General features: G+C 40.6%; 1 protein-coding gene across 1 annotated transcript in view; it reads right to left on the reverse strand.

The window, feature by feature from the left end:
* The window catches only part of SORCS1 (sortilin related VPS10 domain containing receptor 1), a 682,844-nt gene that overhangs the window by 4,268 nt on the left and 663,637 nt on the right, over positions 1-14,939 (reverse strand). Inside the window, exon 24 of the mRNA XM_007941533.2 lies at positions 13,841-13,940. Coding sequence (XP_007939724.1) covers positions 13,841-13,940 — 100 coding nt within the window. The remainder of the gene's footprint in view (positions 1-13,840; positions 13,941-14,939) is intronic.

The raw sequence follows: 14,939 nt of genomic DNA on the forward strand, positions 1-14,939 counted from the left end.
CTCAGAGAACAGGCTTAATCATTTTAGTTGAATCAGCTTTTGGAAGGCACTGGAATTAAAGACCCCCTGCTGTTCTCCCTCCTCTGGAAGTCACGCAGCATTTAAACTGTGAAGTGCAAGTGTGGATGCCTGTGTGTGAGAAGAGTGTGCGGCTCCACTGCACTGGAATACTCAAGGCAAATTTGCTTTCAGAGGGAATTAGAAAACAAAGGTCTCTCCTTTATTTAGGCAAACACAACACCATCAGCAAAGGGGTCCAGAAGAACTTCATGAGTTGTTCATACTGCACTTGGTAGGATGTGGTCAGGGGGAAAGCACACCTTCCATTTGTCAGACTTTACTACAACTGGTTTTCTTCACAAATGTAAGGCAGGGACTATGAATCTCACCAGACAGACACAAACAGTGGAGTTTTCATTGCCTTCACAGAAGAACGAAGACTTGTGGCTAGGTCATCTCTCTTACTCTCCCTCTCTCTCCAGTTCTCTCACATACAGACATTTTCTATACACTTAATCTTGGGTTAATTTCAGTGGGAAATATTAATACTTCAAAAGATATTTCTCAGAATTGGGATTAGGACTAAGACTATAGCACCAGAAAGCAAATAAATAAGTAATACAAACTAGCTGTAAAGTTTTAAACTGTTTTAAAAGGTGGAGTTAGAATCATACACTCTTAAGCTTGGATGATGTTTATGTGTGTATATAAGTATACACACGCATTATACACATGCACACACAAAGACACACACACATACCATATATAAAACTAGAGAAAAACACTCATACACCTATCACTCAGTTTCAACAGCAACCAACTAACTCATGGCCTATTTTATTTTAATTCTGTCTCCATTCAATCTCTCCAGCCCAACCACTACCACTGGATTATTCTGAAGTAAATATTTCAAATCAAGTCATTTCACCTGTAACTCTAAAAGGTAAACTCTCTTTTTTAACCTTATTATAATACCATTATCATACCCAAAATATAAAAAGTATATTTTAAAGGCCATCTTCTAATGTAAACCCCTAATTTGACAGGGAACAAATTGAGGCCCAAGGAGTTCAGGTCAGAGACAGGAATAAACCTGAATGTCTAACCTACTAACTGCATGATCTTTCTGAACACCACTGCTACAGAGGAACCAAGAATACTCAGCTTGCTTGAAATGGCTGGAATTTGAAATAAATGGAAAAAACTAAGAGAGGAAATTGTGTGACCAGGCTCTCAGTGACACAGAAAACAAGCAGTGACCCCCAGCACTCGTATTCCAACCTTTGCTCCCCCCATCCGCACAAATGGCCTTTCCCTCTCTTCCCTGCTTTTCCTCCTGTCTGTCTCCCCCAGGTAAACATGCCTTTCAGTTCTAAATCATTTATGCTCAAATCATCATCCTTAACAAGTAGCATCAACACTTTTAAGTAATTAGCATCATAGTTTGGGAAAAGAAGGTTCTGCATCCGGAGTTCTGAACGTGTGTTATCTGTTGCCCCTCCGAAGCCTTGCATCTCTTGGTCGCTTCTCAGGGCCGGGCAAGCAGGCAGGGACATGAGACTGAGAACCACTGCCCCTGTGTCCCTTGGGTGGCTTCTGCCTGTGATCTGTGCCTGAATATAAATGGCTCTATTACTGTTCCACGCAACAGCAGCCGCATATCTGAGTTTGCCCAACACTTCGGTGTGTTTTGCTGAGGAATGGAAACTTGTGATAAATGGGCTTTTGCTTGTTATGTGGAATTAGCATAAATTAATCCCTCTCCAATTTCAGCCTAAACAAGGTAGACATGTAGGGAAAAGTGCTGAATAGTTTGTCATTATTCTTGCACCGAGGAAAACATGAATGCAAACAGGACTCCAGTGACTCAATACTTTCAATCCTGGGCCCTGGCAAACATGGTTTCCAAAATCTTGTGAGAAACTCAGAAACACAGAGAATTATTACATTGTAATAATGAGGACCTGGGTTTATTATAATCATAGCAGTGGTAATAGCAATAATAGAAGTTGGCTTGTGAAAAGTGCCTGATACACTGTTGTTGTTAGTTGCTGTCAAATCATACAGTACCTGCTAAACAAACATTCATAGGTTACGTGTATGGGCCAATAAACATTATGATAAATGGAGAAAAAATTGAATTTGTCAATGATTCCATTCTACTTGGATTAAAAACCAACATCCATGGTAGCAACAATCAAAAAAGTCAAACATATTTCACTGGGCAAATCTATTGCAAAAACTCGCTATATTTTAAAAGTGAAGATGTCACTTTGATGACTAAGATGTACCTAACCAAACCATGGATTTTTCAATCACTTCATCTGATTGTGAAAGCTGACAATATTAAAAAAAAAAAAAGGATAGGAGAATAACTGATGCAGTCAAAGTGTGGTGTTGGCAAAGAGGATGGACTATACAGTGAACTGCCAAAAGAATGAACAAATCAGTCTTAGGAGAAGTGCCGTCAGAATCCTCCTTAGAAATTAGGACAGTGAGACTCCAACGTGCTTCCTTTGACACATCATCAGGAAAGACCAATCGCTAGTAGAGGACATCGTGTTTGGTGAGTAGAGGGTTAACAAAAACGAGCAAAACCCTCCATGACATGAACTGACACAACAGCCACAAGTCGAACTCACAAATACCAAACATAACGAGGACGATGCTAGAACACGCAACCTTCTGTTCCATTATCAATAAGGTTATTGTGACTCAGAGCCAATTCAATGGCAATGAACAACAAGGAAATCTACCCTTGGGGTTAAGTAACTGATAACGCATGCACTGCCATCGAGTTGATTCTGACTCCTAGTGACCCTCCCATTGGGTTTCCAAGGCTATAAATCTTTACAGAAGTAATTGGCCTCATCTTCCTCCTGCACAGCAGCAGCAGCTGGTCAGTTTGAACTGCTGACCTTCTGGATAGCAGCCAAATGTCTTACCCACTATACCCCCAGTGCTCCTTAAGTAACTGATAGGGTCTCATTGTAGGATAAGATCCTGATGCTGTCACATGTGGGCTAGGTGACTGAAACTGAATATCAATTTCCTCCTCTGCAAAATGGAGATAGCACTAGTACTTGTTTTGGAAAGGTCTGAAAATCAAATAGACAAGATGGGGTTTGTAAAGTCCTGGTATAGTGTCTTGCATATGGTTCATGCCCATTGTCAGTATTATTGCCACCATATATCTGATGGTGTTTTCTATAGAAAACGAGTAATGAAAGATGATGAAAGAGTTCCACAGTCAAATAATTTTGGGAATCGATACCCGCAGTGTTCCAATCTTGGAGATTCACATGCACATTAGTACATTACAGGTTCAGAGAAGTTCTGCAGGAAAGAAACACATTTTACTTTACCACAAAGTTTCACAGATTTACTTGAACACAGACCCTTTACAGAACTAGGTCCCACACAACAGCTATAGAAAATGGTGTATCCTGCAGCTTTGCCTCTTTGCTTGGTTAATTTCCAAGGTTTAAAGCCACTAACCTGGTGGCATCGTCTGGCAATGCCCTGCATGAAGGCCTCCTGCCTGTCTCATGTTTACTCTTATTCTATTGAAGGGACTCTTAGAAAACTGCTGGCTGAACTATGTCCCTGAAACATGAACGCTTCCTACTATATTTCCACTCTAAAAGTTTGTGCTATCAGTAAGCTGGAAAAGCAAGTTCACCATATCTGGATATTTTTTTTTCCTTTCTCTCCTAATTCCAAAACAGATCTAAGATAAGCATTAGTTAAATGTCCCCAGTACCTGAAGATCACGAAACCCCTATGGTCTGAAACCTTGTGTCAGAGATTCAGGTGGTATGGGAATAGTACAGAGAGCTTGTCTAGGGTGCAGGAAGGGCAAGTGGTAGAAGGGCTTGTATTTATAGAGGACCTCACTTGGCCATTGAGCCTTCCCTCCAGCTCAAATCCAGACACAATCAGGAGAGTCCTAAGACCACTCTTCCTTACTGAGAGGAAGCCATCACCTTGAAGTCCAGACTGGGTGAGAATTCCCAGGGAAGGCTCTGATAGCTAACATCAAATCCGGTTGCTGGGGATGAGTCTCCCAGCCATAGGGAGTTTAGGCTTCACTGCCAAGTGGACACAACAGTGGATACTTCAAAGACTAAAGTCTATCACAGTATTGGATAGACAGGAGGAGAAGGATGCCTTTTATTTTACTGGTTTAAAAGACAAAAGGGATCCTGGTTACTCTGCAAAGTAATTCTCCAAATGCACTTTAAAGAATATCTAAATCAGAATCACCTGGAGCACTGTGAAAATGCAGTTGCCTAGACTTCATTCCATAAATAATAAGTCAGCCTCTGAGATTTGGTCCTGGAAATCTACATATTTAACAAGCTGCACAGGTGATTGTATGCACACTAGTTTGAGAGTATCTCATGGTAACCTGCTCTCACTCATAAAACTTATCCCTAGGGTGTGCCCAAACTCTCTTTATATTCTCCTGTCCATTAAAACAAAGCAAACCAAAACAAAATTAAGAACACACCTCTTGGCCCCTTTTTTATGAGCCCACCCAAACCTACTGCCAGAGATTTGACTCTGACTCACAGCGATCCTATAGGACAGAGTAGAACTGCCCCATACGGTTTCCAAGGCTGTTAAGTCTTTACAGAATCAACTGCCTCATCTTTCTCCCACAGAGCCACTGGTGGGTTCAATTTGTCAACCTCACAGTTAGCAGCCAAATGCTTTAACCACTCTGCTGCCAGAACTGTAAATAAGATGGTGAAGAAACAATCTGTTTGACACTAAAGAACCACCTCACTGCTAGCCTCTGGTAGATCTATGGAAGTGTCACATTCTTTTAATCACACTGTGGGGAGGGCTATGGTTGGATCTCTTGGCACCTGTTATTACTTACGGCAACACCATAATGACTTAATAACTGTCAAAGGTCCATGTGTCTGTGAAATAACCTAATTACTTGGAGAGGGGGGAAAATAAATATTTATTTTGGGAAGCAACAGAAGGAAAGAAAAATACCACCAGCACGACTTTACTCACAAAAGACTTGTAAATGATGTCTGTGTAGATAATAAGGCAACCAGGGACTAAAGAGACAGATAAATGTATTGGCTGTGGAAGAATTTCACTAGTACTAATTTCATTCCTAAATGGAAAATGTTATTGCAACAATTTATTTCACTTTACAGTTCAAAGCTCCACAACTCCTGTTTGGCATCTGCATCTATGTGTGGCTTAGATTATATTGTATTTTCTAAAGCTTCTCGACTAATGTTAATTTTGCCTTCAAGTGGAAAGTGTCATTCTCAACATAAAATTGTAGGGTACAATTCATGATGTGTTCATGACCTGGGCTGAATTCTCAGTCCCTCATCCCTTTCCATACTCACTCATAACATATCCAACTGAAGCCTGAAAATATTAAGTCTCCAAAAGTCTCTGTGATTGTATCTGTTTAATTACATCTGCAAAAGAAACTGAATGAATCAGCAGCAACCACAGAGGCCAAGGTAACCCAAGATGGCACTTTTATTAACAACTCACACAAACCCTTGACACAGAACGGTTTTCCTAAACCGAGCAATCAAGGCAACTGCAGACAGACAGGAGAGGTTGGGAGAAGGGTCACTGTGTAATGTATTTACTTATTTATTTATTTTGGCTTACCCTGAGGCTCTTCCTTTGAGAAATATCAACCTTTCACATATTTTTCATTTGTTCTCGTTGTTAGCTGCTGGTGAGTAGACTCAAACTCAGGGCCACCCCATGATGCAAAGTGAAACTATTTCATAGGGGTTTCAAGGCTGTGACCTTTCAGAAGCAGATTGGCAGGCCTGTCTTCCAAGGTGCCTCTAGGTAGGTTTGAACAGGCAACCTTTTGACTAATAGTCTAGCGATTAACCATTAGTGCCACCCAGGGACTCTGTTTTATCACGTCACCAGAATTTAAAAAGAGCAGTGACCCAACTGAAGAGCTAAGTATAAGAGCATCCTGACTCTGAAATGCGTGCAGAATAGGCTGAGTTGTGGATGTACAATTTTCTGCTCATACTAGCACATAAATAGCATCTAGATAATATCATTTGTTTCACTTTCATAAAACTCATGGTTACTCAATTATACCTGCCACTAAGATTTCAGTTCACACTTTAATGATTTTTCAGCTGCTTCATGGTCTCAGCTCTTGGTTGGCCTTTGCCATTCATCTAGATTATGGTTATGGTATATCCTGAATTCAGAGGCATGTTTCATTTTTCTCCCTTTACTCCTACTGCTGTCTATCCATTCTGTCAATTAGGCTGGCTCCAAATATGCCGAGAAATTAGATTTTAATGTTTATTACTAATTTCCTCCTACACATAATATCACAGGCCCTTCTGATTTAATTCATGACTCAGTTTTAGTGGATGGTCTGACTTGTAAATCAGATTCATTGCTGGAGATAGACATGCACCTCTGCTTGTTATGCAGATGGATTTCTGTCTGTGGAGTACTCTGCAACAGAGCTTGTTGAGACTGAAGGGGCTGGCTGCTAGCCTCATTCCGTGAATTTGTTAAAGATACAGATCCCCGGATTATCACCCCTGGAGATTCAGAACCAGGATGCATGTAGTGAGGCCTTAAAAATCTGTACTTTTAAATACTTTCTTAGTTAACTGCAATAAAGAGTCAGGTTTAAGAATAACTGCTTGACAACAAGGACACTTAACACTGAATTGGGAAATTTTTTAACCACAGAGTAGGGTTTCACTTATACCCAGTGGTTTTGATGGAACAAACCAACCTCAGGTCTTCTAGTCCACCTGTGCAGAAGTCCTGCCATCCAAGTTTGAGTTTATTTATCCAGTGAAAAAAAACTTAGGAAGTTGCAAATCATTTGTAAATGATTGTAACTTACAAACATGGGGTGATCTGGTGGTATAAATGGTTAATGAACTGTCATCTGCTAACCCAAACTTCAGCAGTTCTAGTCCCTAGGGGTGTCCTACAAGAAAACCTGTCAATACTTCCCAAAAAGCAGCCATTGAAAACCCTTTGGAGGACAGCTCTACTACTCTGATATGCATGGGGTCTCCATTAGTCAGAATTGACTCAATAGCAACTTGTCTGTGGATTAATCTACAATTATTCTACAATCTAAAGCTCTGAAATAAAATACCAGTACTCTCCCTCAATTACTCAGTCTGTAGCTTCTATTCTAATGAAGTCCCTGGTCTAGTCTATCACAGAAGAATCAAGTTTTTAAGCTGCTTTCCCATTTCCCCTAAACACAACAATTGAATGTATGACCATGGGTGCTCATATGAGCAAAGATAAAGAGTTTGATGGCTCTTGAGAGATGTGTACCAGCAAGTAGGGCTTTCATTTACCACCTGCTGGCTGGCCTTCCTCCTCTCTCTTTATATTACCCAGGGTGTTCTTCCTCTCTCACACCTTCTGCAATCAGCACCATGCCTAGGACACATCATCGTTTAAGGTCTAGTCTGGCCCTGGTCTTCCCACCTGAACTTTAATCCCCTATTCAACTTCCTGATGGTATTTTTCCTTATATATCTTATGTTATCAAACTCAACATGAGCCAGAAAACCAATCACTCCTGACAAGCAAGGAAAAGGCTTCCACTCCATGATCTCCATCACCATCGAATAAATTAGCATCTTTTGTCATCTTTTGTGTGTTGAAAACTTCTATGTGTAAATGCATTGTTAAGAAAAAGAAAGATAGGAAGGATTATTGACTGCCCTCCAAGCCTATTATTGAAAAATTTCTTTCATCAGCCCCTTCGTCCCTTTCCCACATTTATCATACTTTTAAATCTCAGATCAGCATCAATAAAAGTTTTCTCACTGGCACGTATGAATAGTGGAGAGCAAAGTTTATAATATACTAATATGCTCACTTTTCTGAATTTTATCCATCTCTCTCTGCTTATATTTTATCTTCAGTGAAAATACCAAGATAGGAATATTTGGGACCACATCTCTAGATGCCCCAAACTATGCCAGATGAGGCATCGCTTTGCACATAGATCACACAATGTCACCTTGTTGTATCTTTGCTTGACACAACACCTTAATCTAGCTTGCTTATTTTCTCACTTTTTAGTGAACACCTTTCTATTTAATATTAAGGCTCATCTTTTATTGAGTCTTCTGCATTATACATACATACATACATATATGCAAGCATGTATGTATTCTTTTCATTTAGAATTAACAAAGGGTCATGCAACTAGCATTTGTACTTCCAATCTAGTCAGTATGGAGTGAGTAAAAGTCATAATTCATCTCCTTCCACTTGGTAAACCATATTTTAAAGAAATAATTGCAAAGGGAGGTATAGAGTCAAGTGAGTAGTAAGAAGATAAATTTGAAATGGTCCTTTTCCTTCAGTAAATTCCAAGTTGCCAGAGTCAAGAGGAACATTGTGGGTATTTTAGGGGTATCTTCTTGACGGTTTATGTGTGTTCTTCTGTCATTACCAATGAGATAATATTATTTGCATTAGATTCTGAGCATTCCTGTATGCCTTACTGGGAAAACTCTCCCTAAAATGGTATCATAGCTCTTAAAATGTCTGAGACAGAAGCCAGGGTAAAGATGTGGGTGAGAGGGAGGACAAGGGAAAGGAGACTCTCCAACTGATGTCACAAAAGCTATGAAGAAAGTCTAGATATACACAATAAGGGGATAGGGAGCCATACAGAATGATCAGGACAAAGGAAGACATTGGGATAAATAAGAGAGTTAAAGGCAACAAAGGTAAATACTATGACATACACACTCCTGCAGTAGGAGAAATAACAATAATCTACGAGCAGATATATAGATAGACACACTGGCTAAACAAGTGTAGGAAGGTGAATGGGACTACACCCACAAATATACGTACAGGCTTGACAGAGGATGTTTCTACATATGTATTTATAATCCTTGGAAGGAAGGTTGGGCAATCCTACTTCCGTAGTGATACTGCCTCGGAAACCCAAGGAGGGGTCGCTATGAGTCGGGGCCGACTTGATGGCACATAACAACAACAACAATATATCCATGAATACAGTAAAACATACAGGGGGCAAAGTTATGAAAACTTCGTAGCCATAAACAAACACCTAAGGAATAAGATTCTGGGCCTGTGGGCTTAGGACCATAGTCTTGAGCGACATCCAGGTCAACCGGCATAATATATTCCACAAACACAATGTTCTACATTCTACTTTGGTGAGTACCAAGGGGGATCTTAAAAGCTTGACACCAGAGATCTAAGGTGAAAAAACTGGTCTCTCTCATCTGAAACAAAGAAAAATGAATGAAATGAAAGTTGTATGGAAAAAAATTAGTCCAAAGGATTAATGGACCACGTGAACCTCAGCCTCCATGACCCTGATACCACAAGAACTAGATGGTGCCTGGCGATCACTGTGAACCACTCTGAAAGGGATCACAACAGAAGGTCCTGGATAGAGTGGGAGAAAAATTGTGGAATAAAACTAAAAGTCATTAAAAAAAAAATGGCTTATTGATCTGACTGAGACTGATGGAACCCCCGAGACCATGGCCCTTAGTTATCCTTCAAGCCTGGAACTGAACTCACTCTCATGGCTCAAACTCAGCCAAACAATAGACAGGCATGTAAGGTGAACTCTAACACCAGAGAGGTATACGCCCTTTAGAACAATCAGCCATTGAAGATCAAAGGGCAGAATTTGCCCAGCAAAAAAGCTCAGAAAGCAAAAGGGATAAGAAAGAAGGATCAATGGAAACAGGAAACACAGGGAGGAAGTGAGAAGAGTGCTGTTCCATGTCTGGGATTGCAGTCAATATCATGAAACAAAATGTGGATGAATTGTTGAATGAAAAACCAATTTGCTCTGTAAACTTTTACTGAGCATCCCATGTATGCAAATTCTGTTAGGTGCAACAGTCGAGACAATATAAAGATATGATTAACCCTGCCCTCAAGAAGTTAAATTGGAGAGATGATGATAATTGTCATTGTCATCAGGCAGATGAAGATTTAAAACTCCATGAGTTCACACAACAGCAAGATGCTATCCAGATAAGTATTTCTGGAAAACTTCATACAAATGTTGGGCAAAGAGCTGAGCCTTAAAACCCAAATTGGCTTAAGAGATAGAAGTGGAGAAGGGAGGAGGAAGAGCCTCATCAGCATGAGCAAAGACACACTTGGGTCAAAACACCAGTCCTTCCAGTCCAATGGCCGTTGTCCTTTTCCTATACTCTGAGTTGTTCTGTAACATCACAGAGTGTGTGTGCTACACCTGGAGGCCAGGCCAGGTCCTAAAGGCCAAAGGGAGCCACCTTCAACATTCGTTATAACATGCCTCTCATTCTCTAACATCTCTTCTTTCCACAATGAGAATTTCAAAATAATAGCTGCCAGACCTGTTAGGTCCTCAAGAAGAAATATACAGAAACCAAGAAGCACAGGAATGGCTGAGAACAAAACAAGGACTGCTTTCAAAGTTTAGCTCGGCTTGGATACCAAAGTTAATGAATTCTCAAATAGAACACGTTGGGAGAAACACACAAAATCCAGTCTCTAATGACTTCCAAGTATCTAGAAATGCTTACCTTGTGATCTCATAAAAGCTAACAGGGACTGGAATTTGAAAAACAAAATAGGACTAGTAAATTCCTGAAAGGAGGCAGTTCTTTTTCCTTGGAGACAAACCAAATTATGCATTGCCTCTCTCACCAGCAACATATTCTGGCTCAAACATTTTTAAAGGAAGGCTGCTGAACATCTGCTGAGCAATTAATGGAATGCAGCAGTGTGCTGTAATGGTCCCTGGGAAGGTATCAGCAATCCTGCTTATGAGACATGAAATGTTTCACAACGGTTCTTTGTTTTTCGTTTTCTTTTTTCCATCCTGGCTGCAGGGGGGATGAGAGGAAAAGAAGTTGAGGCAGAAGTTGTGCATCAACTACTCTTCCTCACTGTTTATTCTTTTTCCCAGGTGTTCTCGTCCCCTTCCTGGACACCTGTATATGAATGTGTTACTATCAACTTAGTAAAAGCAAAGGTGGCAAGTGTCTCACTCCAACTACCCAAAGCGCCAAGTTTTCTGGGTGTGAAAGGAGAACTCCCTCCACTGTCTTTAATAGACATAGAGTTTTCCACCCTGTTCATATGAGTTTTAAAAACCCATATTAGACAGATAAAGCTAACATAGGAGCAATTTCCAACAGAAAACTTATCCCTCATACTTTTTATTTCCTCATCAAAATCATTGGAGACCACCAGTCCTGACACACACCTTGTCTTTTGTATCTGAAAGGCTGGCCCACAGTAACTTTGTCCTTGTGGACACTGACAGTACTTAGTATATTATGACAAACATGGCCAAGGTCAATACAGGCAGTCCCCAGGCTATGAACAGGATCTGTTCCTAAGTCTGTCTTTAAGTTGAATTTGTAAGCAAGTTGGAACAGGTGCATGTAGTGCCTAAGGCACTTGACTGCTAACCAGAAGGCTGGTGATTCAAACCCACCAGCTACTCCTTGGAAAGAAGACTGGGCAATCTACTTCTGTAGAGCTACCCCCTCGGAAACCCAAGAAGGTGTCGCTATGAGTCGAATCGACTCCGTGGCAGTGAGTTTTTTTTAGAGCAAGAAAAGGCTAGAAGCCCTTTCAATGATTTAAAAGCTGTATGTGCAGCAATTGAAGGTGACTGTGATGAAGAATGTGTTGCAAGTAGGGGTTGGTTCAATCATTTCAAATCCAAACCCAGTACCATGGAGTTGATTCCAGCTCATAGCTACCCTGTAGGACAGAGGAGAAATGCCCTGTAGGGTTTCTAAGGCTGTATCTCTTTATGGAGCAGACTGCCTCAATTTTCTCCTGTGGAGTGGCTAGCGGGTTTGAGCCAGAAATCTTTAGGTTAGTCGCTGAATGCTTTAGTCACTGCACCATCAGAGCTCCTTTAATCATTTCAAAGTGAGGGTAAATTTACGTAACATTAAAGAGCAAGTACAAGCTGTCGGACATTTGTAACCGAGGACTTACTGGACAGCAAGTTTCCAAGTCTCCATTGTCGTGTCCTTAGATCTTGATATTCTCTTCCTTCACACTTCACATAGCTGTCAATTGTTCATATTAAAGTCTCCATCTACTCCAGTTTCTAGGCCAGTTGATCAAGTTTAGAATTGCATTGATAAAATGTTCTACCATAAGATCTAACAGGGAAGAACCCTGAACAGACACAAAGCTTTGAAGTCAAAACATTCTTTCACTTTCTACGTATTAGCCCAGTCTAAGATTATGCTTTTGCTTGGCCCTGCATTTTGTTGTATTGTTGGTAACTTGGCACAACACAGGTGGTGAAGCCCATGTGAAATTGCTCACTACTGATTAGTAAGTAGAACAAGTAAGTCCATGCTTACCTTGCTTATTGAGTAATCAGTCCCTGCTCCGATAACCATATTGGCATAGGTGCTACCGCCATCTCTCACGGAAGCCCTCCTGGCACAGTGGTTAAGTGTTTGGCTGGTAACTGAAAGGTCAGTGGTTTGAATCTACTACCCACTCAGTGGGAAAAAGATGGGGTAGTCCGCTTCCGGAAAGCTTTGGAAAGCCCATGGGGCAGGTCTACTGCTTTATAGGCTTGATGTGAGTCAGAATCAACTTACAGTGATTGGACTGCCTTCTCTATTTTACAGATGAGGAAACTGAGATACACAGAAGTCAAGTCTCTTTTCCAGGTTTATGATATGAGTAAATGATGGAGCAAACATTGAAATCAATGACCTGGCTGAAAATTCCAAGGGCTTAAATACCGTGTTGCCTCTCTAGACACACTTTTATGCATTTTAATCACTGACTGAGCCTCACTACTTTACCATTCATCTCTCTCCACAGCACTATCACAACTATGATACTGGTAAACTTTCCCACATTGCAACTACATTATAAACTCTTTGATGAGAAAGACTGTTTCCCACTGGCCTTTGTACTCCATGCAGCACCTAGCACCATATGCTGCAAATCTAAGTACCTGATAAATATTTATTGCTAAATGAATTCATTATTGATGTGACAATATCTACTTTTATATGCTTGGGATTACCACCCCTATCATGAAACCTCAATATAGCCATAGAAGGAGGATTCTTACCCATGTTTTATAGGCAAAGAGACAGACACTCAATGAGACTAAGACATTTTGCAAGATTATGAGCAACTTGAGCTTTGATTCCTGTGTAACTCTTAAGTCCCTTCTATTTCCACTGCACTACCTTGAGACTTAAAACAAATTAGTAACATGAATGATTTGGAAACAGGGCTTTGCAGAAAGACCTAGAAAAAAATATTTAGTAAAGTTAACTTCATTTTCAAGATTTCTGTGGAAATGAAACAAGCTATCACTTGGTTATCTGAACAATATATATTTAGGTAATTCATGATGGTGTCTGTAAAGGACTAAGTGGAAAGAATCACCCGTTTCTGTTTTCTAAGTAGGTCTTCAATTAGGGAGAGATGCCAAGCAAGAAGGAGCTCTGGTAGCATAGTGGCTAAAAGCACTTGACCGCTAACCAGAAGGCTGGCTGTTCAAACCCACCAGCCACTCCTCAGAAGGAAGGTTGGGCAATCCTACTTCCGTAGTGATACTGCCTCGGAAACCCAAGGAGGGGTTGCTATGAGTCGGGGCCGACTCGACGGCACATAACAACAACAACAACAGACAAGCAAGAGGACCTCCAGGAAGTGATGCCTGATTTCTGATTCGCACTGGCACTATCTAGCCTTGTTGACGTGAAAGGAAACAGAAATTTGTGTATCTCTTTGCCAGAAACATGAACCAGAACTCAGGCACATGGAAACTGACCTGCTGTTAAGTGAGCTGCGTGGACAAGGATTTGGACCCCGGGCTTCAGCTCAAAGTGCACCAAGTTTTGATTGAGCTTGTGGATCAGTAGTTCTGATATCTGAAAAAAAGAGGTGTCATAGTTAGTACCACCAATATTGTCATACATTCCCATGAATGTGTTGAGAAATATTCACTGTGATAACCAAGACATCCCAATGTTATAGCTGTCGATGGTATAAATGAGTTTTACAGAACTTTGTGTTTTTCTATTCTAGACTATGCAGATATAAATATTTTTAAAGTATGACTGGTCTTCACATCCTAATTGATACAAAATGGGGCAAAGTATTAGTAAATCAAATACTTTCTACCCTTTTAATAAAATTATCCTCTATTAGCAGACAGCCTCCAGTTTTTTGATAGAGTATTGGTTATATATATTTAGAATAAGTAGATATATACATTTTACATATTCTGATGAGATTCATATTGCTGAGTAGATGTCATTGAGTTGGTTCCCACTTGTAGTGACTCTACATACAAAAGAATGAAACACTGCCTGGTTCTGCACCATTATCACAATTGTTGCTATGTTTGCATCCATTGTTGCAACCAAGGTGTTGATCCATCTCCTTGAAAGTGTGCCTCTTTTCCACAAATCCTCTGCCTTATCAAACATGATGTCCTTCTTCAGGGACTGGTCCTTCCTAAGAACATGTCCAAAGTACCTGAGACAAAGTCTTGCTTCTAAGGAGCACTCTGGCTTCATTCTTCCAGCACAGATTTGCCTGTTCTTCTGGCAGTCTATGGTACATTCACTATTCTTCACTAGCACCATTTCAGATGTATCAATTCTTCTTTGGTTTTCCTTATTCACTGTCCAGCTTTCACATGCACATGAGGCTATTGAGAAGACAATGGCTCAGGTGCACCTTAGTCCTCAAAGTAACACTTTTTAACACTTTAAAGAACCCTTTTACAATGTTGTTGTTGTTGTTGTTATGTGCCGAGTAGGCCGTGACTCATAGCGACCCCTCCTTGGGTTTCCGAGGCAGTATCACTACGGAAGTAGGATTGCCCAACCTTCCTTCCGAGGAGTGGCTGGTGGGTTTGAACC

The sequence above is a fragment of the Orycteropus afer genome, unplaced genomic scaffold (assembly GCF_000298275.1).
Source record: "Orycteropus afer afer isolate SDZICR_OR568_19922 unplaced genomic scaffold, OryAfe1.0 scaffold00082, whole genome shotgun sequence".
Lineage (NCBI taxonomy): Eukaryota > Metazoa > Chordata > Mammalia > Tubulidentata > Orycteropodidae > Orycteropus > Orycteropus afer.